This window comes from Equus przewalskii, chromosome X (assembly GCF_037783145.1).
Source record: "Equus przewalskii isolate Varuska chromosome X, EquPr2, whole genome shotgun sequence".
Taxonomy (NCBI): Eukaryota; Metazoa; Chordata; class Mammalia; order Perissodactyla; family Equidae; genus Equus; species Equus przewalskii.
Window position 1 is genome coordinate 82,623,476 of NC_091863.1, and position 21,528 is coordinate 82,645,003.

The window sequence follows — 21,528 nt, forward strand, 5'->3', positions numbered from 1 at the left end:
ACAAAAGACCCTGAATAGCCAAAGCAATCCTGAGAAAAAAGAACAAAGCTGGAGGAATCGCAATCCCTGACTTCAAAACACATTACAAAGCTATAGTAATCAAAACAGCATGGTACTACACAAAAACAGACAAACATATCAATGGAACAGAACTGAAAGTCTAGAAATAAAACCACACATCTATGGACAGCTAATCTTCAAAAAAGGAGCCAAGAACATACAATGGAGAAAGGAGAGTCTCTTCAATAAACGGTGTTGGGAAAACTGGACAGCCATGGCAAAAAAATGAAAATAGACCATTATCTTTCACCATACACAATAACTAACTCAAAATGGATTAAATATTTGAACGTAAGACCTGAAACCATAAAACTCTTAGAAGAAAATATAGGCAGTACACTCTTTGACATTGGTCTTAGCAACATCTTTTCAAATACCATGTCCTTGGGCAAGGGAAACAAAAGAAAAAGTTAACAAATGGGATTACATCAGACTAAAAAGCTTCTGCAAAGCAAAGGAATCCATGAACAAAACGAAAAGACAACCCACCAACTGGGACAAAATATTTGCAAATCATTTACCTGACCAGGGATTCAACTCCAAAATATATAAAGAACTCATACAACTCAACAACAACAACAACGAAAAAACAAACAACCCGATCAAAATATGGGCAAAGGATATGAACAGACATTTTTCCAAAGAAGATACACAGATGACCAACAGACACATGAAACAATGTTCAACATTACTAATTATTAGGGAAATGCAAATCAAAACTACACGAAGATATCACCTGACACCTTTTAGAATGGCTATAATTACCAAGAGAAAAAACAACAAATGTTGGAGATGATGTGGGGAAAAGGGAACCCTCATACACTACTGGTGGGAATGCAAACTGGTGCAGCCACTATGGAAAACACTACGGAGTTTTATCAAAAAAGTAAAAATAGAAATACCACATGACCCACCTATCCCCCTACTGGATATTTATCCAAAGAACTTGAAATCAACAATTCAGAGACTTATGCACCCCTATGTTCATTGCAGCATTATTCACAATAGCTAAGATGTGGAAGCAACCTAAGTGCCCTTCTACCAATGAATGGATAAAGAAGATGTGGTATATATACACAATGGAATACTACTCAGCCATAAAAAAGACAAAATCATCCCACTTGCAACAACATGGATGGACCTGGAGGGTATGATGTTATGCAAAAGAAGCCAGACAGAGAAAGGCAAACACCACCTGATTTTACTCATACGTGGAATATAAACAAACACCCCGACAAGGAGAACAGATTAGTGGTTACCAGATGGGAAGCAGGTTGGGGGCTGAGCATAAGGGGTAAAGGGTCACATTTATATGGTGACTGACAAATAATAATGTACAACTGAATTTTCACAATGTTATAAACTATTATGACCTCAATAAAATAATTTTAAAAATCCACAGTGGGGTCCTTTAAAAAATCATTCTGAATTCTTCATGAATATAATACACTTGCTATAGAAATGTGGAAAATACAGAAGAGTATAAAACCATAAGGGAAAAATCTCACATAATCCAAATCATAAGCATAATCACTATTACTAATTTTTGCTTTTCTTTGCACAAACTCTTTCCTTACATAACTTATAGTCTGGATAAAACTGTTTTAGAGAATATATTTTTTCACTTGGCATCACTTCATGGGAATTTCCCCTATGTCACTAAAATCTTCCCAAACATTTATTTTAAAAAAGAAAATGCAAAATACTATAAATAAACAAATAGAAAAATCATTGAAGCAAGAAATGGCAGGGGCAGAAGCTTTTAGGGGAAGAGATGTCAAGAGAGTACATCTTTAAAATGGGAGAAATAAAAGCATGCTGTATGCTGGAAAGATAACTGATTACAATGAAATAAGTATAATGAAATATTTTTGTGAAGCTTTTTTTGTGAAACTATACATTTTGTGAAAAATATATATATATTTTGTGAAGATGTGTGTGTGTGTTCTACTGTGAATATATATAACTTAGGTAATAAAAATAAGTTAAAGGATGGGGAAAATAGACATTCCCAGCAATTTCAATGGAAGAAATTGCAATAGAAAAGAAGCCGAACCATTTTCAGAACAAGGGACATTTTTAAAGCACCATATGAATTCAGTTAAGAGCATGATCACGAGACTATCTCACTGTTCTGCTTCCTCCAATGGAAAGGTCAAAATCTGGGCCCTCTCCCAAAACAATAAAGATGCCTAAGAAATAGAAAGCATGTCTCCCATAATCTTTATTTTCAATGGCTACTCATTCTTTCTTTCTTTCTTTTTTTTTTGGTGAGGAAGATTGGCCCTGAGCTAACATCTGTTGCCAAGCTTCTTTTTTTTCTCCCCAAAGCCCCAGCACATAGGTGTATATCCTAGTTGTAAGTCCTTCTAGTTATTCTATGTGTGATGCCGCCACAGCATGACTTGAAGAGCTGTGCGTAGGTCTGTGCGCAGGATCTGAACCCGCAAACCCTGGGCCGCCAAAGTGGAGTGTGTGAACTTAACCACTACGCCACCAGGCCAGCCCCCAACAATGGCTACCCTTTCTACTCTTTGGGTGTTTTATGAGTATCAATAGTGCTGTTTCACATCACACTTCTGTATGGATTCAAATGCAGTCTCCTGAATGGATTATCTTTAATGGCAGTAGTAGTACTAGTACAGCATTTATTGTGGACTTACCTAGTAAACTAGACTGTGAATCACAAAGGAGAAACGTGTAGTTAAGGAACTCTTGAAAGCTTGTCCTTCAAATCTGGAGGGTAAGCTATCTACCCTCATTAATGCCATTTCAGAATTGTAAACACTCCTAAACCAATAAAAGGGCCTCTCTCTCTGACTTTTACTACCATGGTGGCCCAGCTCAGAGTCCAGGTGTTTAGCCCTGAGGAGTTGGAGCATTTTGAAGAACATGTGGTGTAAACGTTTTTTGGTTTTGTTTTGTTTTGTTTCGAGGAAGACTGGCCATGAGCTAACATCTGTGCCCATCTTCCTCTGCTTTATATGTGGGATGCCTACCACAGCATGGCTTGCCAAGCGGTGCCATGTCCACACCGGGATCCATACCGGCAGACCCCAGGCCACCGAAGCGGAACGTGTGAACTTAACTGCTGCGCCACTGGGCCAGCCCCAGTGTAAATGTTTTAAATATCCTCTGATTCTAAGGCTTATTTTATCTAAATTAAAATTTATTTTTGAATAGTTATTACAAACATGAGGTTCAAAACTCAAAAAGTACAAAAGTTCATACAAGTAAGTCTCTAAGTCTCCTTCTCGTCTTTGACTGTCTGGCAATAGGTTACCCTCCCAAAAAGGCAAGGCTTATTACCAGTTATCTATTGATGTTAACAAAGATATTGATATATACATATATGTAATAAATTATTATTAAGCAAATGATAGCTCACTAAACATTGTTCTGCACTTTGCTTTCTTCACTTAAAAATGTGTTTTGGAGATCGTTCTATATCAGTATCTATAGATAGAGCTGCTCTTTGTAACAGCTGCATATTGCATGGAGATACACCATAATTTATTTAATCTGCTCCTACTAATGATTACTTAGAATCTTTCCAATCTTCTACTATTAAAAACAATGAGTATCCTTGTACACACAGCATTTTTCAATGTACAAATATTACTTTAGTATAGATTATTAAAGTACAATTGCTGGTTAATGGCTATGTGCATTTGCATTTTGATAAATATTGCCAAATAACCTTCACAGAGGGTGTAACAATTTATGCTCCCACTAATAATGTATAAGAACGCCAGTTTTCCCATCCCTTCTCCAATACAATTTGTTTTCAAACTTTTTGTTCTTTGCCAATATGATAGATGAAAAACAATATATCATTGTAATTATAATTTATACTCTATTATCAGTGAGATGAAACATTTTCTCATATATTTAAGAAACAGTGATTTGTCTTTTTTGTGAATAATCTGTTCATATAGTTGTCTATTTTTGTACTGGATTGTTAGTCATTGGTCTTTTCTTCATGAATTCATACGAGTTTGCTACGTATTAAGGAGCTTAGTAAGGTATAGTTTTAAGCATAAATAGAAGACAGGAAAAAAAACCCAAATCATTAATATCAAATCCAAATTACAAATAGCTCCCAAAATGTTCTTTACAATAGGAGATATTAAGATACCCTAGGTTTCTTGCCAAAACATATTTTTAAAAATCCTTGCTTCCTTTCTCTATGGAAAAATTATATAGAGAGCATCTCCTGTGTGGAAGACTCTGGGCTAAGCCCTGGGGTTACAGACATCAAAGACAAAGACACACCTATAGGTAGACATTGATCTGCAACCAACAGAATGGATCATAGAATTCTCATGATTCAATGGCCCCTCACTTCTTTCAGCTACTCACAGACCACTCTGTCTTCTATGTGTGGCACTGAGGACACAGTGGTGAACAAGATTGAGAAAAGAGCCCTTCCTTCATGGAACTTACAGTCTAATTCAAACTCCCTCCTGCCACTACTTCAAGTGGAAAGTCAAAAGATTTTATATATTCAGGGAGAAAGAGAATTCGTTAGGTAGAATTTAATGGTGAGAGAAAAGGAGTAAGGAGAGCAGCCAGGATCTGCCTTGAGAAGTGTAGGGATAGTGCTCCTTTTCCTTAGAGAGAACAGCGGATGAGGAGCCAGGAGAAGCCCTATCTGGTGCCTGACACTTGGCTGTGGGGCAACAGAGAAAGAAGCTTGTACGACCCGGTGTGGGTCCTGTCAGGGAAAGGCCTCTTTCTTGGGCAACTGTGGGGACCGTGAAATCGTCCAGTGTGTTACCATTTCGAATGAGAAAGAAAGCAGTGTGGCAGAAAGAATGAGTGACTGTGGGCGCAGACCAGCGGTTTGTTCGTTCGGGTTAAGGGTCAGGGTCTGCCTTCTTCTGGAAGTGGGCAATGGTGAGGCCTCCAAGGGACCCCCTTCCACCTCTCTCCAGAAGCAATGAAAGAATAACTTGGGAGGGCATCCCCCGCCGAACCTCGGGGGGCGGTCTGGCTTTAAATCACCTTTCCTCTCCCTGCCTGCTTTCCTGACACCTCCTCTACCCACCTGACTTTTCGTGCAGAAAATATGGTAGGTCATGCCTGGAAGGGGCTCGCAACAGGATAGTTTGGCGTTTAATCCGTTCTCACTTTAGTGATGCTTTCCTAACGCTGTTCCTCTTCATCCTCCATTTTAGGGGGTAGTGGAGACAGAGCGGGAGGTGATTCACGGGTACAAAGATATTTGAGTACTAATCCTCTCCCATGAGCACGGAGATTTTTCCTCATGTCTACGCTCAGGCCTCTGCATATTTAGGTGAGGAAAATATCGTGGGCATCAGCAGGGGAAGCAGGGCCTAAGAAAGGGTCACGTACACACAGGGGTAGTTTGGTATTAACATGTGTCTCTCCATCCATCTCTGCTTTCCCTATTTCCTTATCCCACATTACCTTCGATTATTTCAGTGCAACAAATATGGTAGGCAATAAGGACAAGACACTTTGAGGAGAGGAACAAGAAAACACCACGGTGTTTAATATTGACCAACAAGTCAAATTAGAGCCGCTTTCCAGACGCCCCGCGCCAACACTGCCCATTTCGTGTAGAAAACTGAGTGCTTGGAAGGCGGCTTGGAGGGGCTTCTCTCAGAGAGAGGACACATAATTTTGGAGATAGATTAAAATTTATCCTCCTCTCTCAGTCTTGTGCCTCTTTCCTGACCTTCTTACCTGGGCGCCTTCCTCCAACCCGCCCATTACGCTGGGCCTAAGGCTTTGGAGAGGGGAGTGTGTAAGCGAAACGCTTTGGTATCCGTCCGCCTAGTCAGACAAGCCGATTCACTGCCGCCACCGCCTGAAGCTCGTAAACACGTCAGGGGGAAAAATCCTGTAGGCTTGGTGGGGGGAGATCCTAAAAGAGGGGAACTAATACCTTTGTTATTAGTCTGCTTCTCTCGGTCCAGCCCTGCTTCCTCTATATCCAGATCCCGCCCCTGCCCATTCAGTATACTAGAAACAGCCAGGGTGGGCGGGGCGGAGTTCAGCGACGGAGGGAAAAGCGGTGCTATGCGAAGCGCGGTATCACTCCGCTTCCAGGAGGCCGGATCCCCTTAAACCACACTCTAGCTCCTCCCGCTGTCGATTTTGGTACTGGGGACGTGGCAAGGCAGAGTCTGCGGAGCAAAAGGTAGCTGTTAGTCACCAGGAGCAGGTCCCTAAGGAGCCCTGGGAACGTAAAGAAGGGAATATCAAAAAGTGACAATCGTTTGCCAGTTACGGCCCTTAAACTGATAAAGCGGGTATCTCGTCCTAAATCTCAGGTGCCGGGCCAATCCCTAAACACAGTCGCCGCCATTGTCTCGTGTCCTTCTGCCCATCTGACTGTCCGTCCCTCTTTCTGTAGGGCACGGCACCCCTTGAGGCAAGGAAATGAGAAAACTGCCTCTGATCCAAGCAGAGCAGGTCAGTGAGAAGGCGGGCATTGCTTGGGAGTGTGGATATGGGTATCAGAGATGAACGTGGGATAGAGGACCTGGTCATGGGGCGCGGACGGTGAGAGGGAGAGAGGGACGGGGGTGATTTGAGTGGCATACAACGATGAATTTAAAATGATCTGCCTTTCGCCAGCTTGATTTCCAGACACTCGCCCCACCTCCGACCATGTTTGGGAAGGGAAAGGAGTATAGTAGCGGCTTCTAGCGGAGAAATGGCGGATTATATAATAGGAGGAGGGGCTGCTTCTTTCCGGGAGAATAGTTGTCTGGAGAGCTCTGAGAGGGAGGTTGTAAGTGTTTGATAGTCAAGGCTGTGGATTAGAAAAGGGTCTCGTCCTGGTTACTAGTCTGACCATTAATAACCAAGTCTCTCCCTCTGTCTTTTCATTTGGTCTTTTGGGTGTGTATCATGCGTTAATTTGTGTAGGTATGTTCCTAAATTTGCGGTACTCCACGTTTCTGTAAAGATCTGCAGGGGGCAGCGGACATCAAGGGGAGGGGATAAGAAAAAGGAAGTTAGCCTAATTTCTGTAGAGTGGGCAGTGCTTGGAGATGGTAAATAGCTAAGAATAGAGCAGGTAAGGGTCTAGGGGGAACTTCAAATCTTTTTGCCAGCTTTCCAAACAGTCCTCCCTTACTCCCCTTGTGTTGCAGAGAATGATAGGTTTTGGGAAGAGGAAGGAAACATAAGGAATTAGATGAAATTTGGAAATAATACTTTCTAGTGATTTCCCAGCTCGCTTCCATGGCTTGTCTGAGCGTTCCATCCTTACTAACACCACCACTATTTTGCAGGGATATTTGAGTTGTCTCTGCAGGGGAATTGTCAGACTTTGGGAATGGAGCAGAGGAACTTGGAGATTGGGGGGGAAGGGAAGGTAGAAAATTTTGGCATAAAGCTACGTGTATCTACAAAGGATCGGTGTCCTAGGTGCTGATCTCCACCAGGGACTCCGTCTCCGTTGTCTCCTGTGTCTCTGTTTATTTATCTCTGTGTTTGTAAATCTCTCTCTAGATCTGTCCCTAGGTCTGTGCAACTCTCAGGTGTTGTGAAGGTTTGTAAGTGGCAATCCAAATTGAAGCTAGGAAATAGTAAAGAAGAGAAAAATGCCCTGTGTCTAAGTTTGGTGTGAGGGTAGAGGGATGAGGGATAATTGACACTAGAGAGTTCTATCTCCTCTTTTGCCAGTTTATTAACACATGTTTGATCCCCTCCTGATTTAGTTTGGAGTCTTTGTAAGCTTTAGGGGTATAGAAGGGTGACACCTGCTTTTCTCACTTGCCACTTGCTTTTCCTATTCTTATGCTTTACCCCAGTCCAATTCTGAACTAAGCAAGAGAGGACGAGGAGCAGCCTTGAAGCAGGGCAATGGGGCAAAGCTACCAGAAGGAAGGAAACACCAGACAAACTACAAATATAGGGACCAGGGACCAAGGTCTGTCTATCAAGAAATCAGTTTCCATATCCTCCTGTTTATTTCTCCATAGATCTGCCTGTAGGTTGCCATAGGGCTTGTCATCATTGGAAGCAAGGAAGGGAGAAGAAAATTACTCCAGATTAGTTCAGGTTGGTATGAATGAGTGTGGAGACTTCCTCAGTAGACCTGTAGAATGAGTTAGTGGAAATATGCTTGGGTCCAGCAGGGGTACAGAGCCAGACGAAGGATTCCTCAGTCTCTCTCATTCCCATTCGGCTTTCCCCCTTTCCATACTCCTATTTTATGTCTGGAAAGAAGATTAGTAGTACCTGGAGTTGTAGGGAGCTGAAATGAAGGGAGAATTTGCTAAGTGTCTACCTCTCCCACTTAGCACTGAATTTCTATACTCTCTTGCCTCTCTGTGCTAATCAAAATGAGAAAAAAATTGGAAGAGACTCAAAGCCCCATTTTCTTTCTCTACCCCTAGGTCCAACTTCAGTGGCAGATCTGGTGGCCTTGGAGTGGCTGAAGACCACCACCCTCCACAGAGCTGCACTCAGGCCCACAGCTATTCTTCCCTTCCCTGAGTGAGCTTCTTCTGCACGTTGTTTATATTATTGGCAGAGCCTATAGTTGAAAAGAGAGCTGAGTGACTACGGGACTTTGTAGGAAAACATCAACCTGGCACAGACCTTCAGTCAAAGCTGAGACAGGGGTTGGGGTATATAACTTGCCTTTAACTTGGATCATGACTGGCTCCAAGACTATGGCAGTGGCAGAGGAGGGACTAGGGCTGGCTTGAAATCTAGAATCAGTGGCCCTGCCAACACTAGAGCCAAGGCTAAGATCCAGGACAAGGCAGTGGCTGAGGCAGAACCGAAAACACAACCAGTGACCCAGGCCAAGGCTAGAAATGGAGCAGTGGCCAGGACACAAACAGTGACCTACACTGAGGCTGTGGCTATGACAAAGGAAGTGAGCAAGATGGAAGCTATGACTAAGACTAGAGTGATGGCTGAGGCTAAGGCAAAACCCCTGGCAGAACCTGATATAGTTCCCCAAACCAAGTCAAAGTTCACGCCCATGTCCAGTGCTGTGACCAAGTGTGAAGTTAAGGCTGGTGTTGGAAGTGAAGCCAATATCAGGTCCTTTGCCAAAGCTGGTGATAAGGCCAATAATGAGTCCAGGCCCCAGAGAAGGAGAGAGGCCAGCCTCAAGTTCAGGGCTGGGGACGGAGCTGATGTTGTAATCAAGTCCGGTGATGAGGATGAAGAAAACGTCTGCTCCTGGTTCTGGAGTGGAGAAGAGCCTAGTGTAGGATCCTGGTTCTGGCCTGAGGAAGAGACCCCTTCTCAAGTTTATAAGCCTCTACCTAAGATCCAGGAAAAGCCCAAGCCCACACCCAAACCCGAACTTACTATAAAGCAAAAAGCTGCAGCGTGGTCAAGAGCCAGGTATAGTGTCCTGGTCCCAATAGAGGGAGGGGAGCGATCCTTACCTCCAGAAGGAAATTGGACTCTGGTTGAGACTTTGATTGAAACTCCTCTGGGGATTCGGCCTCTGACTAAGATCCCACCCTATAATGGGCCTTACTTCCAGACCTTAGCTGAGATAAAAAAACAGGTTAGGTATAGGGAAAAATATGGGCCCAATCCAAGAGCCTGCCGCTGTAAATCACGTGACTTTAGTTTAGAGCCTAAAGAGTTTGATAAACTCGTTGCCCTACTTAAGTTAACTAAGGATCCTTTCATTCATGAAATAGCTACGATGATAATGGGCATCAGTCCTGCTTATCCATTTACCCAAGATATAATTCATGATGTAGGTATTACTGTTATGATTGAAAATTTTGTCAATAATCCAAATGTTAAAGAACGCCCTAGAGCTTTAAATATGGTGGATGACAGCTCTGAGTCTTCTGAAGAACCAAACACAGAAAAGTCATACATACGTCAAGTTTGTAAGGACATAATCTCTTATCCATTGAACTCCCCTGTGCAACTGGCTGGACTAAAATTATTAGTGCACCTGAGTGTGAAATTTGAGGACCACCATTTGATTGCCAATTACATTCCAGATTTCCTCATCTTGTTAAACAAGGGGAGTGTCAAAACCAAGTTTTATGTTTTAAAAGTGTTTTTGCGCTTGTCTAAAAATCAAGCCAATACAAGAGAACTGATCAGTGCCAAAGTACTGTCATCGTTGGTTGCACCATTTAACAAGAATGAGTCAAAGGCCAATATTCTTAACATCATTGAAATATTTGAGAATATAAATTTCCAGTTCAAAAAGAAGGTGAAGCTATTTACCAAGGAAGAGTTCACTAAATCTGAGCTTATTTCCATATTCCAGGAAGCAAAAGAGTTTGGTCGGAAACTCCAAGACTTAGCAGAGCACAGTGATCCTGAGGTGAGAGATAAAGTTATACGATTAATACTCAAACTCTGAATAGCTGTATGTTCTCACAAAGGCTGGAACAATTTTTTGGTGTTGTAATATGAAACCAATGCATATTGTAACTGTAAGTTCAATATTCATGTTATCTGTGTTGATTGAAGGAGTCACTTTTATGGATACCAAATGATCTTGAGAGCTTAAATATTTGTTGATATTTATTGTGCTATATAAATTGGGGTATTTTTAGTATTTCTGCAACATGACCTGATAATGAACATATTCGTCCTGAGAAAGCTATATTTGTCCTTTTTATTGACATGTGTATTCATTTGAGACTTCATTTAAATGTTAATAAAGTTGCATGCTAAAATTGTTGAAAACATTGTCCTAGTTCTTCAGTTGAAATCTAGTCAGAGAGATAAAGCACAAATAACACAAAGATGATAAAGAGCCCTGTCTGTCTGTAGAAGGGTACAAACAAACAAGTTCACATTGATGGTTCCTTTAGTTTCAACATGTTCAAGGAGTAGAATCACTCTGTGTACAAGAAGACAGGACTGTGCTACTAGCTGACATCTGGGCAGATCTGGGGAAAGGGGTGAGGACACAGACTTAGGAGTAAGAGAACACAGATGCTTTCATTCCAGTTTGAGTTCCAGAACTTGTGCTCAGCCTTTCACATAGGATGTCTCATCAGGATACCTTGAATCTTTTTAACCTCCAAGAGGATTCCTAGTTCTCATCCCTATTAAGCAAAGCCATGGAAGTGTGATTCTGAAAGGACCCAGCCCCACGGTGCCCTCAACATCCAGGGTAGATGGTTTACTGCTTCATCTGAGGTTCCCTCCCCCATAGACGTGGGCCTCAGAGGATGGTCTTTCTGGGAGCCAACTGCAGAAACTACGTCATGGATAGTCTCATTTATCCTGCTTTGGTGACCATTTACTCTCATACTTGCTTTTGTTTGCTGGACAATGCTTTGGACTTGGTGTCTAAAGGATAGGTGCCACCTATCCTTGGTGGCAGCCCCTTGTTTATGCTGTTCCCTTCTGGTCAGAGATCAGTTCTGTGAGACAGCCACAGGATACCAAAGTTCTTTAGGAGTGTGTGATTTGGAAGGAATTAATTCCCCTAATCCCACTATCCTGACTATTTATTTTACAGAACTGAAGCCATGTTGTCTATACTACCTCAGCTGCTCCTGTTTATACTTAACGAAAGCTAGATTCTGGTCATGGGTTTCTGCCATAGAATGCCAGAGTATAGATTGGGATCTGGGTCACCTCTGCATCTCCTATCCTCTTCCTACTTTGCTGTAATTATCCTCTTTCCTTTACTGCCCAGAATTGGTAAATATGGATATTAGAATCGGTATACAAATACAGGTCTTTCTATTGAAATTCCTCTCTCCTAACTTTTTATGTATTTAGGGGAAGGCCTAAAACTGAAAAATCCCAACAAGGTGTCATGTACCCCTAATTTTAGCAGCTCTCCCTAGTTTAATTTCTATTAAGGCTGGGTCTGAACCTATCTTTCATGCATATAGGAGTTAAAATGAAGGACAACCAGCCACACTTGTGTATTAAGGGTAAAAAAAAGCAGGTAGACTTTTTGCAAAATGAAGTTACAACTTAGATGACTTTTGAAGTTCTTTATGACTTATTTTGTAATCCACAGAACTCCCATAGCCTCGCATTCAGCTGTGGGTACTGCTTTCAGAGTTGGGGATCATCACAATACAATTGAACCAGCCCCTTTGGAAATATTCTGTGTCTCAAATGCCCTACGGAGCACACAATCAGTTGATGGCTATGGAATTTTCTGTCAGCTAAAGAAAAGAGTGATTTTGGAGTATGTAGGTATTTTTGTCAAAGCAAGAAGCTGATGGTCTCTCCTTGGGTAGGAATTATGGGAGACAGAGTCATTTGTCAAATTGTTCCTGGGGTGTGCTTGAAGTCAAAACCCTGTTACTCATCTCTTGTTTCATCTCTTTTCAGGAAAAGTAATCAAGATAAGCCCATGCAGTATCAGGGCTCATCCAGATGTTACTTGTCTTAAAATCTTGCTGCCTGGGGGTAAAAATCATTGTGGATTTCTCATCTTTCCTGTCGTGAAGCAAAGCAAGTGATCTTCCTACAGCACAGCTGAACTATTAGCACCCACTGACCCTCTACCATGCCCTCAATTTTGAAAGAGGAACTTTCAGTGGGAGTTCATCTATAAAATATTACCAGATTCCCTAGCAAGGCTTTCAAGGCTCTGTACCCTTCAGCACCTTTCCATTTTCCCCCTTGTATCCCACCATGTGACCTATGTTCAAGCCACACTGGACTGTTTGTTGTTTCCTGACTATTTTATGCACTTCTTTACTTTTGTGCATTTTCTCATGCTGTTCACTCGTCCTGCAATGCCTTTGAAATCCTTTTCCCGCCTGTAGGAAAACTATTCATTCTTTTAGGCTCAGCTCAAATGCTGGGTCCCTTTGAAGTCTTCCCTCACACCCTTATCTTCCCTGTCCATATGTTGGAATTAATAGCTCTTTCTTCATTTCCATAGTTTTTTATTTACTCCTCTGTTTTATCATTTGTCTTTATACCACACCTTGGAGTCTTATTAGTAAGTTAGAGCTTGTGTTTAGGGACAGTTAGCATAGAAGAGGAAGCTTGGGTTTTGAGAGTGTCTGACTTCAAATCTGAACTTTTTATTATGTATGGTAATAATAATTATTAACATTTATACATTTATTAAGTGCTCACTATGTACCAGATACTGTTCCATGTGCTTTACTTGTATTAACTATTTAATTTCTGAAACATCCCCATGGAGTAGGTACCGTTATCCACTATTTCTCACTTTTTACATGTGAGAAAGCTGAGATACTGATTGGTTAAATAACTTGGCCAAGCTCATTGAGTTGGTTAGTAGCAGAGCTGAGATTCACACCTTTGCAATTTGAATCAGGAGCTAGCATATGTAACCATTTTGTAACTCTGTACCCCCGCACAACTTCTACTAAAGTACATTGCCCATCCCCAACTTAAATTTGAGTGTTATTAGTCACCCCTGTCCCTTACTTCTTCTGCTTTTTCCCTTTGTGTTGGCCACTTCCTGCTTTATCTTCATTCCCTACCCAACTAAGCATTCATGGTCCATCACTTTCAACATGTTTTTAAGTATTTTTTATTGTGGTAAAATATATATAACATGAAAGTGGTAATTTTAATGATTTTTAAGTATACAATTCAGTGACATTAATTGTATTCACAGTGTTGTGCAGCCATCACTACTATCTATTTCCAAAACTTTTTCATTACCCAAAGGAGAAACTGTGTAACCATTAAGAAATAACTCCCCATTCCCCTACTCCCTCCAGCCCCTAGTAATCCAGTCTACTTTCTCCGTGAACATGCCTATTCTAAATATTTCTTTTAAGTGCAATCATACAATATTTGTCCATTTGTGTCTGGTTTATTTCACTTAGCATAATGTTTTCAAAGTTTATCCACGTTGCAGTATGTATCTGAGCTTCATTCCTTTTTATAGCTGAATAATATTCCACTGTGTGTGTGTGTGTGTGTGTGTGTGTGTATACACCACATTTTGTCTACCCATTCATCTGTTTATAGACACTTGAGTTGTTTTCACTTTTTGGCTATTTTGAATAATACTGCAATGAACATTGATGTACAAGTGTCTGTTCAAGTCCTTGCTTTCAATTCTTTTGAATATATACCTAGAAGTACAATTGCTGGGCCATATGGTAATTCTATGTTTAGCTTTTTGAGGAACTGCCAAACTGTTTTCCACAGCAGCTGCAGTATTTTATGTTCCCACCAGCAACGTACAAGGGTTCCAGTTTCTCCACATCCTTACCAACACTTGTTATTTTCCATTTTTTAAATAGCTATTCCTAGTAGGTGTGAAGTGGTATCTCATTGTGGTTTTGATTTGCGTTTCCATAATGACTAATGGTGTTGAGCATTTTTTTATGTGCTTATTGTCTATTTGCATAGAAGATCTTTGGAGTAATGTCTATTCAAGTTCTTTGCCCATTTTTTAATTGAATTGTTTGTCTTTATGTTGTTGCATTGTAGTAGATCTTTATATATTCTGGATGCAAATCCCTTATCAGCCATATAATTTATAAACGTTTTCTCCTATTCTGTAGGGGTTTTTTTATGATATTATTGATGTCCTTTGATGCATGAAAGTTTTTAATTTGGATCATGTCCATTTTATCTATTTTTTCTTTTGTTCCTTGTGCTTTTGGTATCATATCTAAAAATCCATTGCCAAATTCAAAGCCAGAAAGATTGATTCCTGTTTTTTTCTGAGTTTTTTTCTTTTTTAAGATTGGCACCTTAGCTAACAACTATTGCCAATCTTCTTTTTTTTTTTTATTCTTCTCCCCAAAACCCCACAGTAGATAGTTGCATATTGTACTTGTGAGTGCCTCTGGTTGTGCTATGTGGGACGCCACCTCAGCATGGCCTGATGAGTGGTGCAATGTCCGTGCCCAGGATCTGAACTGGTGAAACCCCGGGCCACCAAAGCAGAGCACGCGAACTTAACCACTTGGCCATGGGGCCGGCCCAAGAATTTTATTTTATAGTTTTAACTTATATTTAGGTTGCTGATCCATTTTGAGTTGATTTTTGCATATGGTATGAGGAAAGGGTCCAACTTCATTTTTTGCATATAGGAATCCTGTTTCCTCAGCACCGTTTGTTGAATAGTCTATTCTTGGCACCCTTGGCAAAATCAATTGGTGATAAACATGTTGGTTTATTTCTGGACCCTCAATTCTATTCCGTTCATCTCTATGTCTATTTTTATGCCAGTACTACAGGGTTTTAATTACTGTAGCTTTGTGGTAAGTTTAGAAATCAGGAGGTGTAAGTGCTCCAACTTTTTCTTCTTTTTCCAGATTGTTTTTGTTAACCTGCATCCCTTTCCATTCCACATGAATTTTAGGATTAGCTTTTCCATTTATACAAAAACATCCACTGAGATCTTGATAGAGATTGCACTCACTCTGTAGACTGCTTTGGGGATATTGCCATCGGAACAATATGAAGTCTTGCAATCTATGAACACAGAATACCTTTCCATTTATGTAAATCTTTAGTTTCTTTTAGCAATATTTTGTAGTTTGTGTACAAGTCTTTCACACCTCCTTGGTTAAATTTATTCATAGATGTTTTATTCTTGTAGATACTATTTTAAGTAGAATTGCTTTCTTAATTTCCTTTTTACATTATTCATTGCTGGTATATAGAAACATGACTGATTTTTGTGTGTTGATCTTGGAACCTGCAACTTTGCTGAATTTATTAACTCTACCAGCTTTTTTTATGGATTCTTTGGGAATTTCTATATATAAGATCATGTCATCTACAAATAGAAATACTTTTCTTTCTTCCTTTCCTATTTGAATACCTTTTATTTCTTTTTCCTGTCTAATTGCTCTGGCTAGAGCTTCCAGAACAATGTTGAATAACAGTGGTGAAAATGGGTATGCTTGTCTTGTTCCTGATCTTAGAGAGAAAGATTTCAGTCTTTCACTATTGAGTATGATGTTAGCTGTGGGTTTTCGTAAATGCCCTTTATCGTGTTAAGGAAGTTTCCTTCTCTGCCTAATTTTCTGAATGTTTTTATCATGAAAGAGTGTCAGATTTTGTCAGATGCCTTCTTCTGCATCAAATGAGGTTATCATGTGGGGGTATTTTGTTGTTGTTTTTCTATTAAAGTGATGTATTACATTGTTGTATTAAAGTGGTATTTTACATTGATTGACTTTCATATGTTGACCACCCTTGCATTCCTTGGATAAATCTCACTTGGTCAAGGTGTATAATCCTATAAATATGCTATTGGATTGGATATGCTAGTGTTTTCTTGACAATTTTTGCATCTAGGTTTATAAGGAATATTGATCTCTAATGTTCTTTCCTTCTGATATCTTTTTCTGGCTTTGGTATCAGGGTAATGCTGGCTTCACAGAATTTGTTGGAAAATGTTCCCTCCTTTATTTTTGGGAAAAGTTTGAGGATTGGTGTTAATTCTTCTTTAAATGTTTGGTAGAATTCTCTAGTGAAGCCATCTGGTCCTGAACTTTTCTTTGTTAGAAGGTTTTTGATGACCGATTCAATCTCTTTACTGTTTATGGTTCTGTTGAAATTTTCTATTTCTTTTTGAGTCAGTTTAGGTAATTTGTGTGTACTTAGGAATTTGTCGATTTTGTCTAATTTGTTGGCACACAGTTATTCATAGCGTTCTCTTTTAATCTTTTTTTATTTCTATATAATTGGTAGTAATGTCCCCACTTTCATTTCGGATTTTAGTTATTTGTGTCTTCTCTCTCTTTTCCTTTGTTAGTCTAGCTAAAGGTTTGTCAATTTTGTTGACTCTTTTCAAAGAACCAACGTTTGGTTTTATTGATTCTCTCTACTCTTTTTCTAGTATGTATTTTGTTTATCTTTACACTAATCTTTATTATTTCCTTCCTTCTGCTAGGTATGAGTTTAGTTTTCTCTTCTTTCTCTAGTTTCTCAAGATGTAAAGTTAGGTAATTGATTTGAGATCTTTATTTTTTTTTTCTTTTTTTGGTGAGGAAGATTGGCCCTGAGCTAACATCTGTGCCAGTCTTCCTCTATTTTGTATGTCAGTTTCTGCTACAGCATGGCTTGATGAGTGGTATAGGTCTGTGCCTGGAATTTGAACCTGCAAACCCAGGCCACCAAAGCAGAGTGCACCAAACTTAACCACTACCCCACCAGGCCAGCCTGAGATCTTTCTTATTTTTTTTTTAGGAAGATTAGCCCTGAGCTAACATTCATGCCCATCTTCCTCTATTTTATATGTGGGACGCCTGCCACCGCATGGCTTAATAAGTAGTGCATAGGTCCGCACCCATGATCCGCACCTGGGATCCAAACCAGCAAACCCTGGGCCACGAAGCAAAACATGTGAACTTAACCACTTCGCCATTGAGCTGGCCCCGATCTTTCTTATTTTTTAATTCAGACATTTACAGTTACAAATTTCCCCCTGAGCACTGCCTTGGCTGCATCCCATAAAATTTGATATATTATGTTTTTGTTTTCTTTCATCTCTAAGTGTTTTCTGATTTCCCTTGTGACTTCTTCTCCAACCCATTGGTTGTTTAAGAGTATGTTGTTTAATTTCTGCATTTCTTAATTTTCCAGTTTTCCTTCTGGCGTTGGTTCCTAGCTTTATCTACTGTGGTCGGTGAAGATACTTCATGTGATTTCAGTCATTTTAAGTTCACTGAGACTTGTTTTGTGCCCTAACATGTCTGGAGAATGTTCCACATGCACTTGAGAAAATGTGTATTCTGCTGTTGTTTGGTGGCGTGTTCTATATATGTCTGTTATGTCTAGGTGATTTATAACACTGTTCAAGTCCTCTATTTTCTTTTTGATCTTATGTCCAAATGTTCTACCTATTATTCAGTGTGACGTTGGAAGTCTCCGACTGTTACTGTAGAACAGTCTATTTCTCCTGTCAGTTCTGTCAATGTTTGCTTCTTCTTAGAGACTTTGCCTTCCTGATTATCCCCACTCTATTTTTAACTCCACTCTATCTATAGGTTCCTCCGTATCTGCGTGGGAAATATACTTATTTTTCCCATTAGAAGGAAAATAATCATTTCCCCAACTCTATCTCCACAAAGTTTTCTAACTACCACCCTATCTTTCTCTACCCTTTCACAACAATGCTTTCTACTTTTCCACATTTGTTTTTCTGCTTTCTCATGTTTTTCTCAGTCCTCATACAATTGCAATCTAGTTTCTTTCTCTACTACTCTACTGAAACTCTGCTCTCAAGGTAACCAAAACCCCCATCTTCCCTAAGGAAAAAGGACAATTTAAATTTTCTAAATATTTTATTTACACATGTTCTTACAGAATAATGCTCCTTTTCTACTTTTGATGTATTCTTCCATGCATTGGGAACCTTCATTAGAATAACAACTCTGACATTTCTGTGCCTTCACCCTTACTCTTGTCTTTCCCTCTTCTGTTTCTCTTTGGAAGAATGTCTTCCCACTAAGGATTGTGTCCTACTCTGCTTCTCTATAACATAAGTTTTCAAGTGTAGGTTGGAATAGGTGCACAGTTTCTAATTGGGTAGGATATTTTATCAAATTCTGGGATTTATTTTGAGGAACACTATTGCCCGAAATTCTAAGTCACATTCATCTGTATCAGATTTGTCAGTAACAAAGATTATATGTTTATCTCTCATCTGCTTTATTATTATTCCCCCAGATTTATGGAGATATGATTTACATATTACATATGTAAGTTTAAGGTGTACATGACGATTTGATACACGTATATATTATGAAATGATTACCAAAATAAGGTTAGTTAACACCTGCATCCCCTGACATGATTACCATTTTTTTGTGTTGATAATATTTAAAATTTACTCTCTTAACAACTTTTATATTGTTAATTATAGTCACAATGATGTATTTTAGATCCCCAGAATATATTCATCTCATAACAGGAAATTTGTGCCTATTGAGCAATATCTCCCAATTTCACCCACCCCCAGTTCCTGACAACTACCATTCTACTCTATTACTATGACTTCAGTTTTTTTAGATTCCACACATAAATGAGAACATACATTGTTTTTCTCTATCTTATTTCTCTTAGCATAATGCCTTCAAGGTCCATCCTTCTTGTTCCAAAAGGTGGGATTTCCATTTTTATGGTTGAATAATATTCCATAGTATATATACCACATTTGTGTTATCCATTCATCTGTTGATGGACACTTAGGTTGTTTTCATGTCTTGGCTATTGTGAATAATGCTGCAGTGAACTTGGAGATACAGATGTTTCTTCAAGATAATGATGTCATCTCCTTCAGATATATACCCAGATGTAGGATTGCTGGATCATGTGATAGTTGTATTTTTAATTTTTTGAGGAACATCTCTACTGTTTTCCATAGTGGCTGAACCAATTTACATTCCTACAAACAGTGCACAAGGGTTTATCACTACAAATTTCCCTCTGAGACATGCTTTTGTCATATCCATAAGTTTCAGCAGGTTGTGCTTCCATTTTCATTTGTTTCAAGATATTGTTTTGATTTCATCTTTGTTCTATTGGTTGTTCAGGAGTGTGTTGCTTAATTTCCACATATTTGTGCAATTTCAAGTTTACCTCCTATTATCTTCAGCTTGAAGAACTCCTTTCATTATTTCTTTTAAGGCAGGTGTAGTGGTGATGAACTGCCTCATCTTTTGTTTTTTGGGAAAATTCTTTATCTCTCTTTCATTTCTGAAAGACAACTATGCTGAGTAATGTATTCTTGGTTGGCAAGTTTTTTTTCTTTCAGCACTTTGAATATATCATCCCACTCTCTCAAGGCCTGCTAGATTTCTACCAAGAAATCCTCTAGTAAGTATTTCCCTTCAAGAGTCCCCTTATAAGTTACAACCTTCTTATCTCTGCTGCTTTTAAGATTCTCTCTTTATCTTTGACAAAGACAAAACATCTTTGACTTTAGACAGTTTTGTTATAATGTGTCTTAGAAAAGCTCATTTTAGGTTTGAATTTTGAGTTGACCTATGAGGTTCATGAACTTGTATATCCTAATCTCTCCTCAGATTTGGTAAATTCTTAGCCATTATTTCTTTAAACAAGCTTTTTACCTCTTTCTTCCTCTCTTCTTTTTCTGGGACTCCAGTAATGCAGCGATTTTTTTCTTTTAATGGTGTCTCATAATTCATGTAGTCTCTTCATTCTTTTTCATGGTTTTTTCTTTTTACTCTTCCCAATGGAAGATTTCAAATGACCTGTCTTCTAGTTCTCTAATTCTTTCTTCTGCTTGGTTGAGTGTGTCATTGAAGCTCTCTTTTGAATTCTTCAGTGCATTCAATATCTTCCTCAATTCTAGGATTTCTTCTTTTTATTTTAATGGTGTCTATATCTTTTTTGAGCTTCCCATTTTGTTTATGCATTTTTTTCCTAATTCCATTTACTTGTCTATGTGTTTTTGTGTAGTTCACTGAATTTTTTTAAGAGGATTATTCTGAATTCTTTGTCAGACAGTTCATAGATCTCCATTTCTGTAGGGTCAGTCATTGGTGTTTTATTAGTTTCTCTTGGTGAAGTCAAGTTTTCTTGATTATTCATGATCCTCATGGCCTTGATTTGGTGCCTGTGCATTTGAGGAATTAGAACCGCTTCCAATCTTTATAGACTGCTTCTGCAAGCAAAGCCCATCACCAATCAGCCTGCTCAGAGATTCTAGGTGGGCCATCTGGTGGTGTCCATAGGAGGGCTTTCTGCTGGATTCTTTGAGTGGGTGGGTCTGGTGCCTGGGTCAGCAAGTGGGCAGGCCTGGTGCTTGGGTACATGGGGACCAGTCTGCTGTCTGGGTCCAGACCCAGGCATGGAGCCTGGGTTCACTGGGACCTGCTAGGTGCCAGGAACCACTGGAGTGAGCCAAGTGTCTCAGTCCATGGGGGCTAGTCCTGTATTAGGAGGAACCATGAGCCTGGTTTCATAGGAACCAGCCTGGAGGCTGGGCCAATGTTTACTGCTCTGGTGCTGGGGCAAGACAGGTGCTTGAGTCTGTGGGAGCTGTCCTTGAGGCTGGGCCAGAGAGGCTGGCCTGGTGCTGGGGCAGGCTAAGAGCCTGGCTCTGTAGGAGCTGGTCTGGAGTCTAGGTCTGTGGGGGCTGACCTGGCCCTGGGGTGGACTGGGGGACTGGGGTTGCAGGAGCTAGTCTGGTGCTGGGTAGGTCAAAAGTCTGGGTCTGCAGTAGTCAGCCTGGCACTGGGCCCAGCCAGGAGCCTGGGTTCACAGTGTCTGATTGGGAGCCTCAAGTGGTAGGAGCCACTGAGGGCTGCAGGAGCTGGCAAGCACAGGGATGTGTTGAGACCCTGGGTTCACAGGAGTCTCTTAGGAGCCTGGGCCGTGTAAGCCACTCGGGGCCACAGGAGCTGGCCTGCACTGAGGTGAGCCAGGAACCCAGGTTTGCAGGAGCCTGCCATGAGCATGGGTCTACAGGTGCTGCCCCGGGCCATTGAAGCTTGCTATCACTGGGGTGGAACAGGAGCCTAGGTTCATGGAAGCCCTATGGAAGCCTTGTGCCACAGGAGCCACCTAGGGCTGTGGGAGTTGACA

General features: G+C 40.3%; 2 protein-coding genes across 2 annotated transcripts in view; both read left to right on the forward strand.

The window, feature by feature from the left end:
* Positions 1-8,471: 8,471 nt before the first annotated feature.
* Positions 8,472-21,528, forward strand: part of GPRASP1 (G protein-coupled receptor associated sorting protein 1) — a 46,199-nt gene continuing 33,142 nt past the window's right edge. The window contains exons 1-2 of the mRNA XM_070605030.1: positions 8,472-8,541; positions 10,307-10,363. The gene's annotated coding sequence lies outside the window, so the exon portion shown is untranslated. The remainder of the gene's footprint in view (positions 8,542-10,306; positions 10,364-21,528) is intronic.
* On the forward strand, positions 8,535-13,165 carry ARMCX5 (armadillo repeat containing X-linked 5). The gene is made up of 2 exons (XM_008542434.2): positions 8,535-10,363; positions 12,349-13,165. The coding sequence occupies exons 1-2, from the start codon at positions 8,918-8,920 to the stop codon at positions 12,355-12,357; spliced, it is 1,455 nt and encodes a 484-aa protein (XP_008540656.2). The 5' UTR covers positions 8,535-8,917; the 3' UTR covers positions 12,358-13,165.

What these genes read in the sequence shown, in the direction of transcription:
- ARMCX5 (XM_008542434.2), top strand. Translation starts at nt 8,918, where the DNA reads ATGACAAAGGAAGTGAGCAAGATGGAAGCTATGACTAAGACTAGAGTG.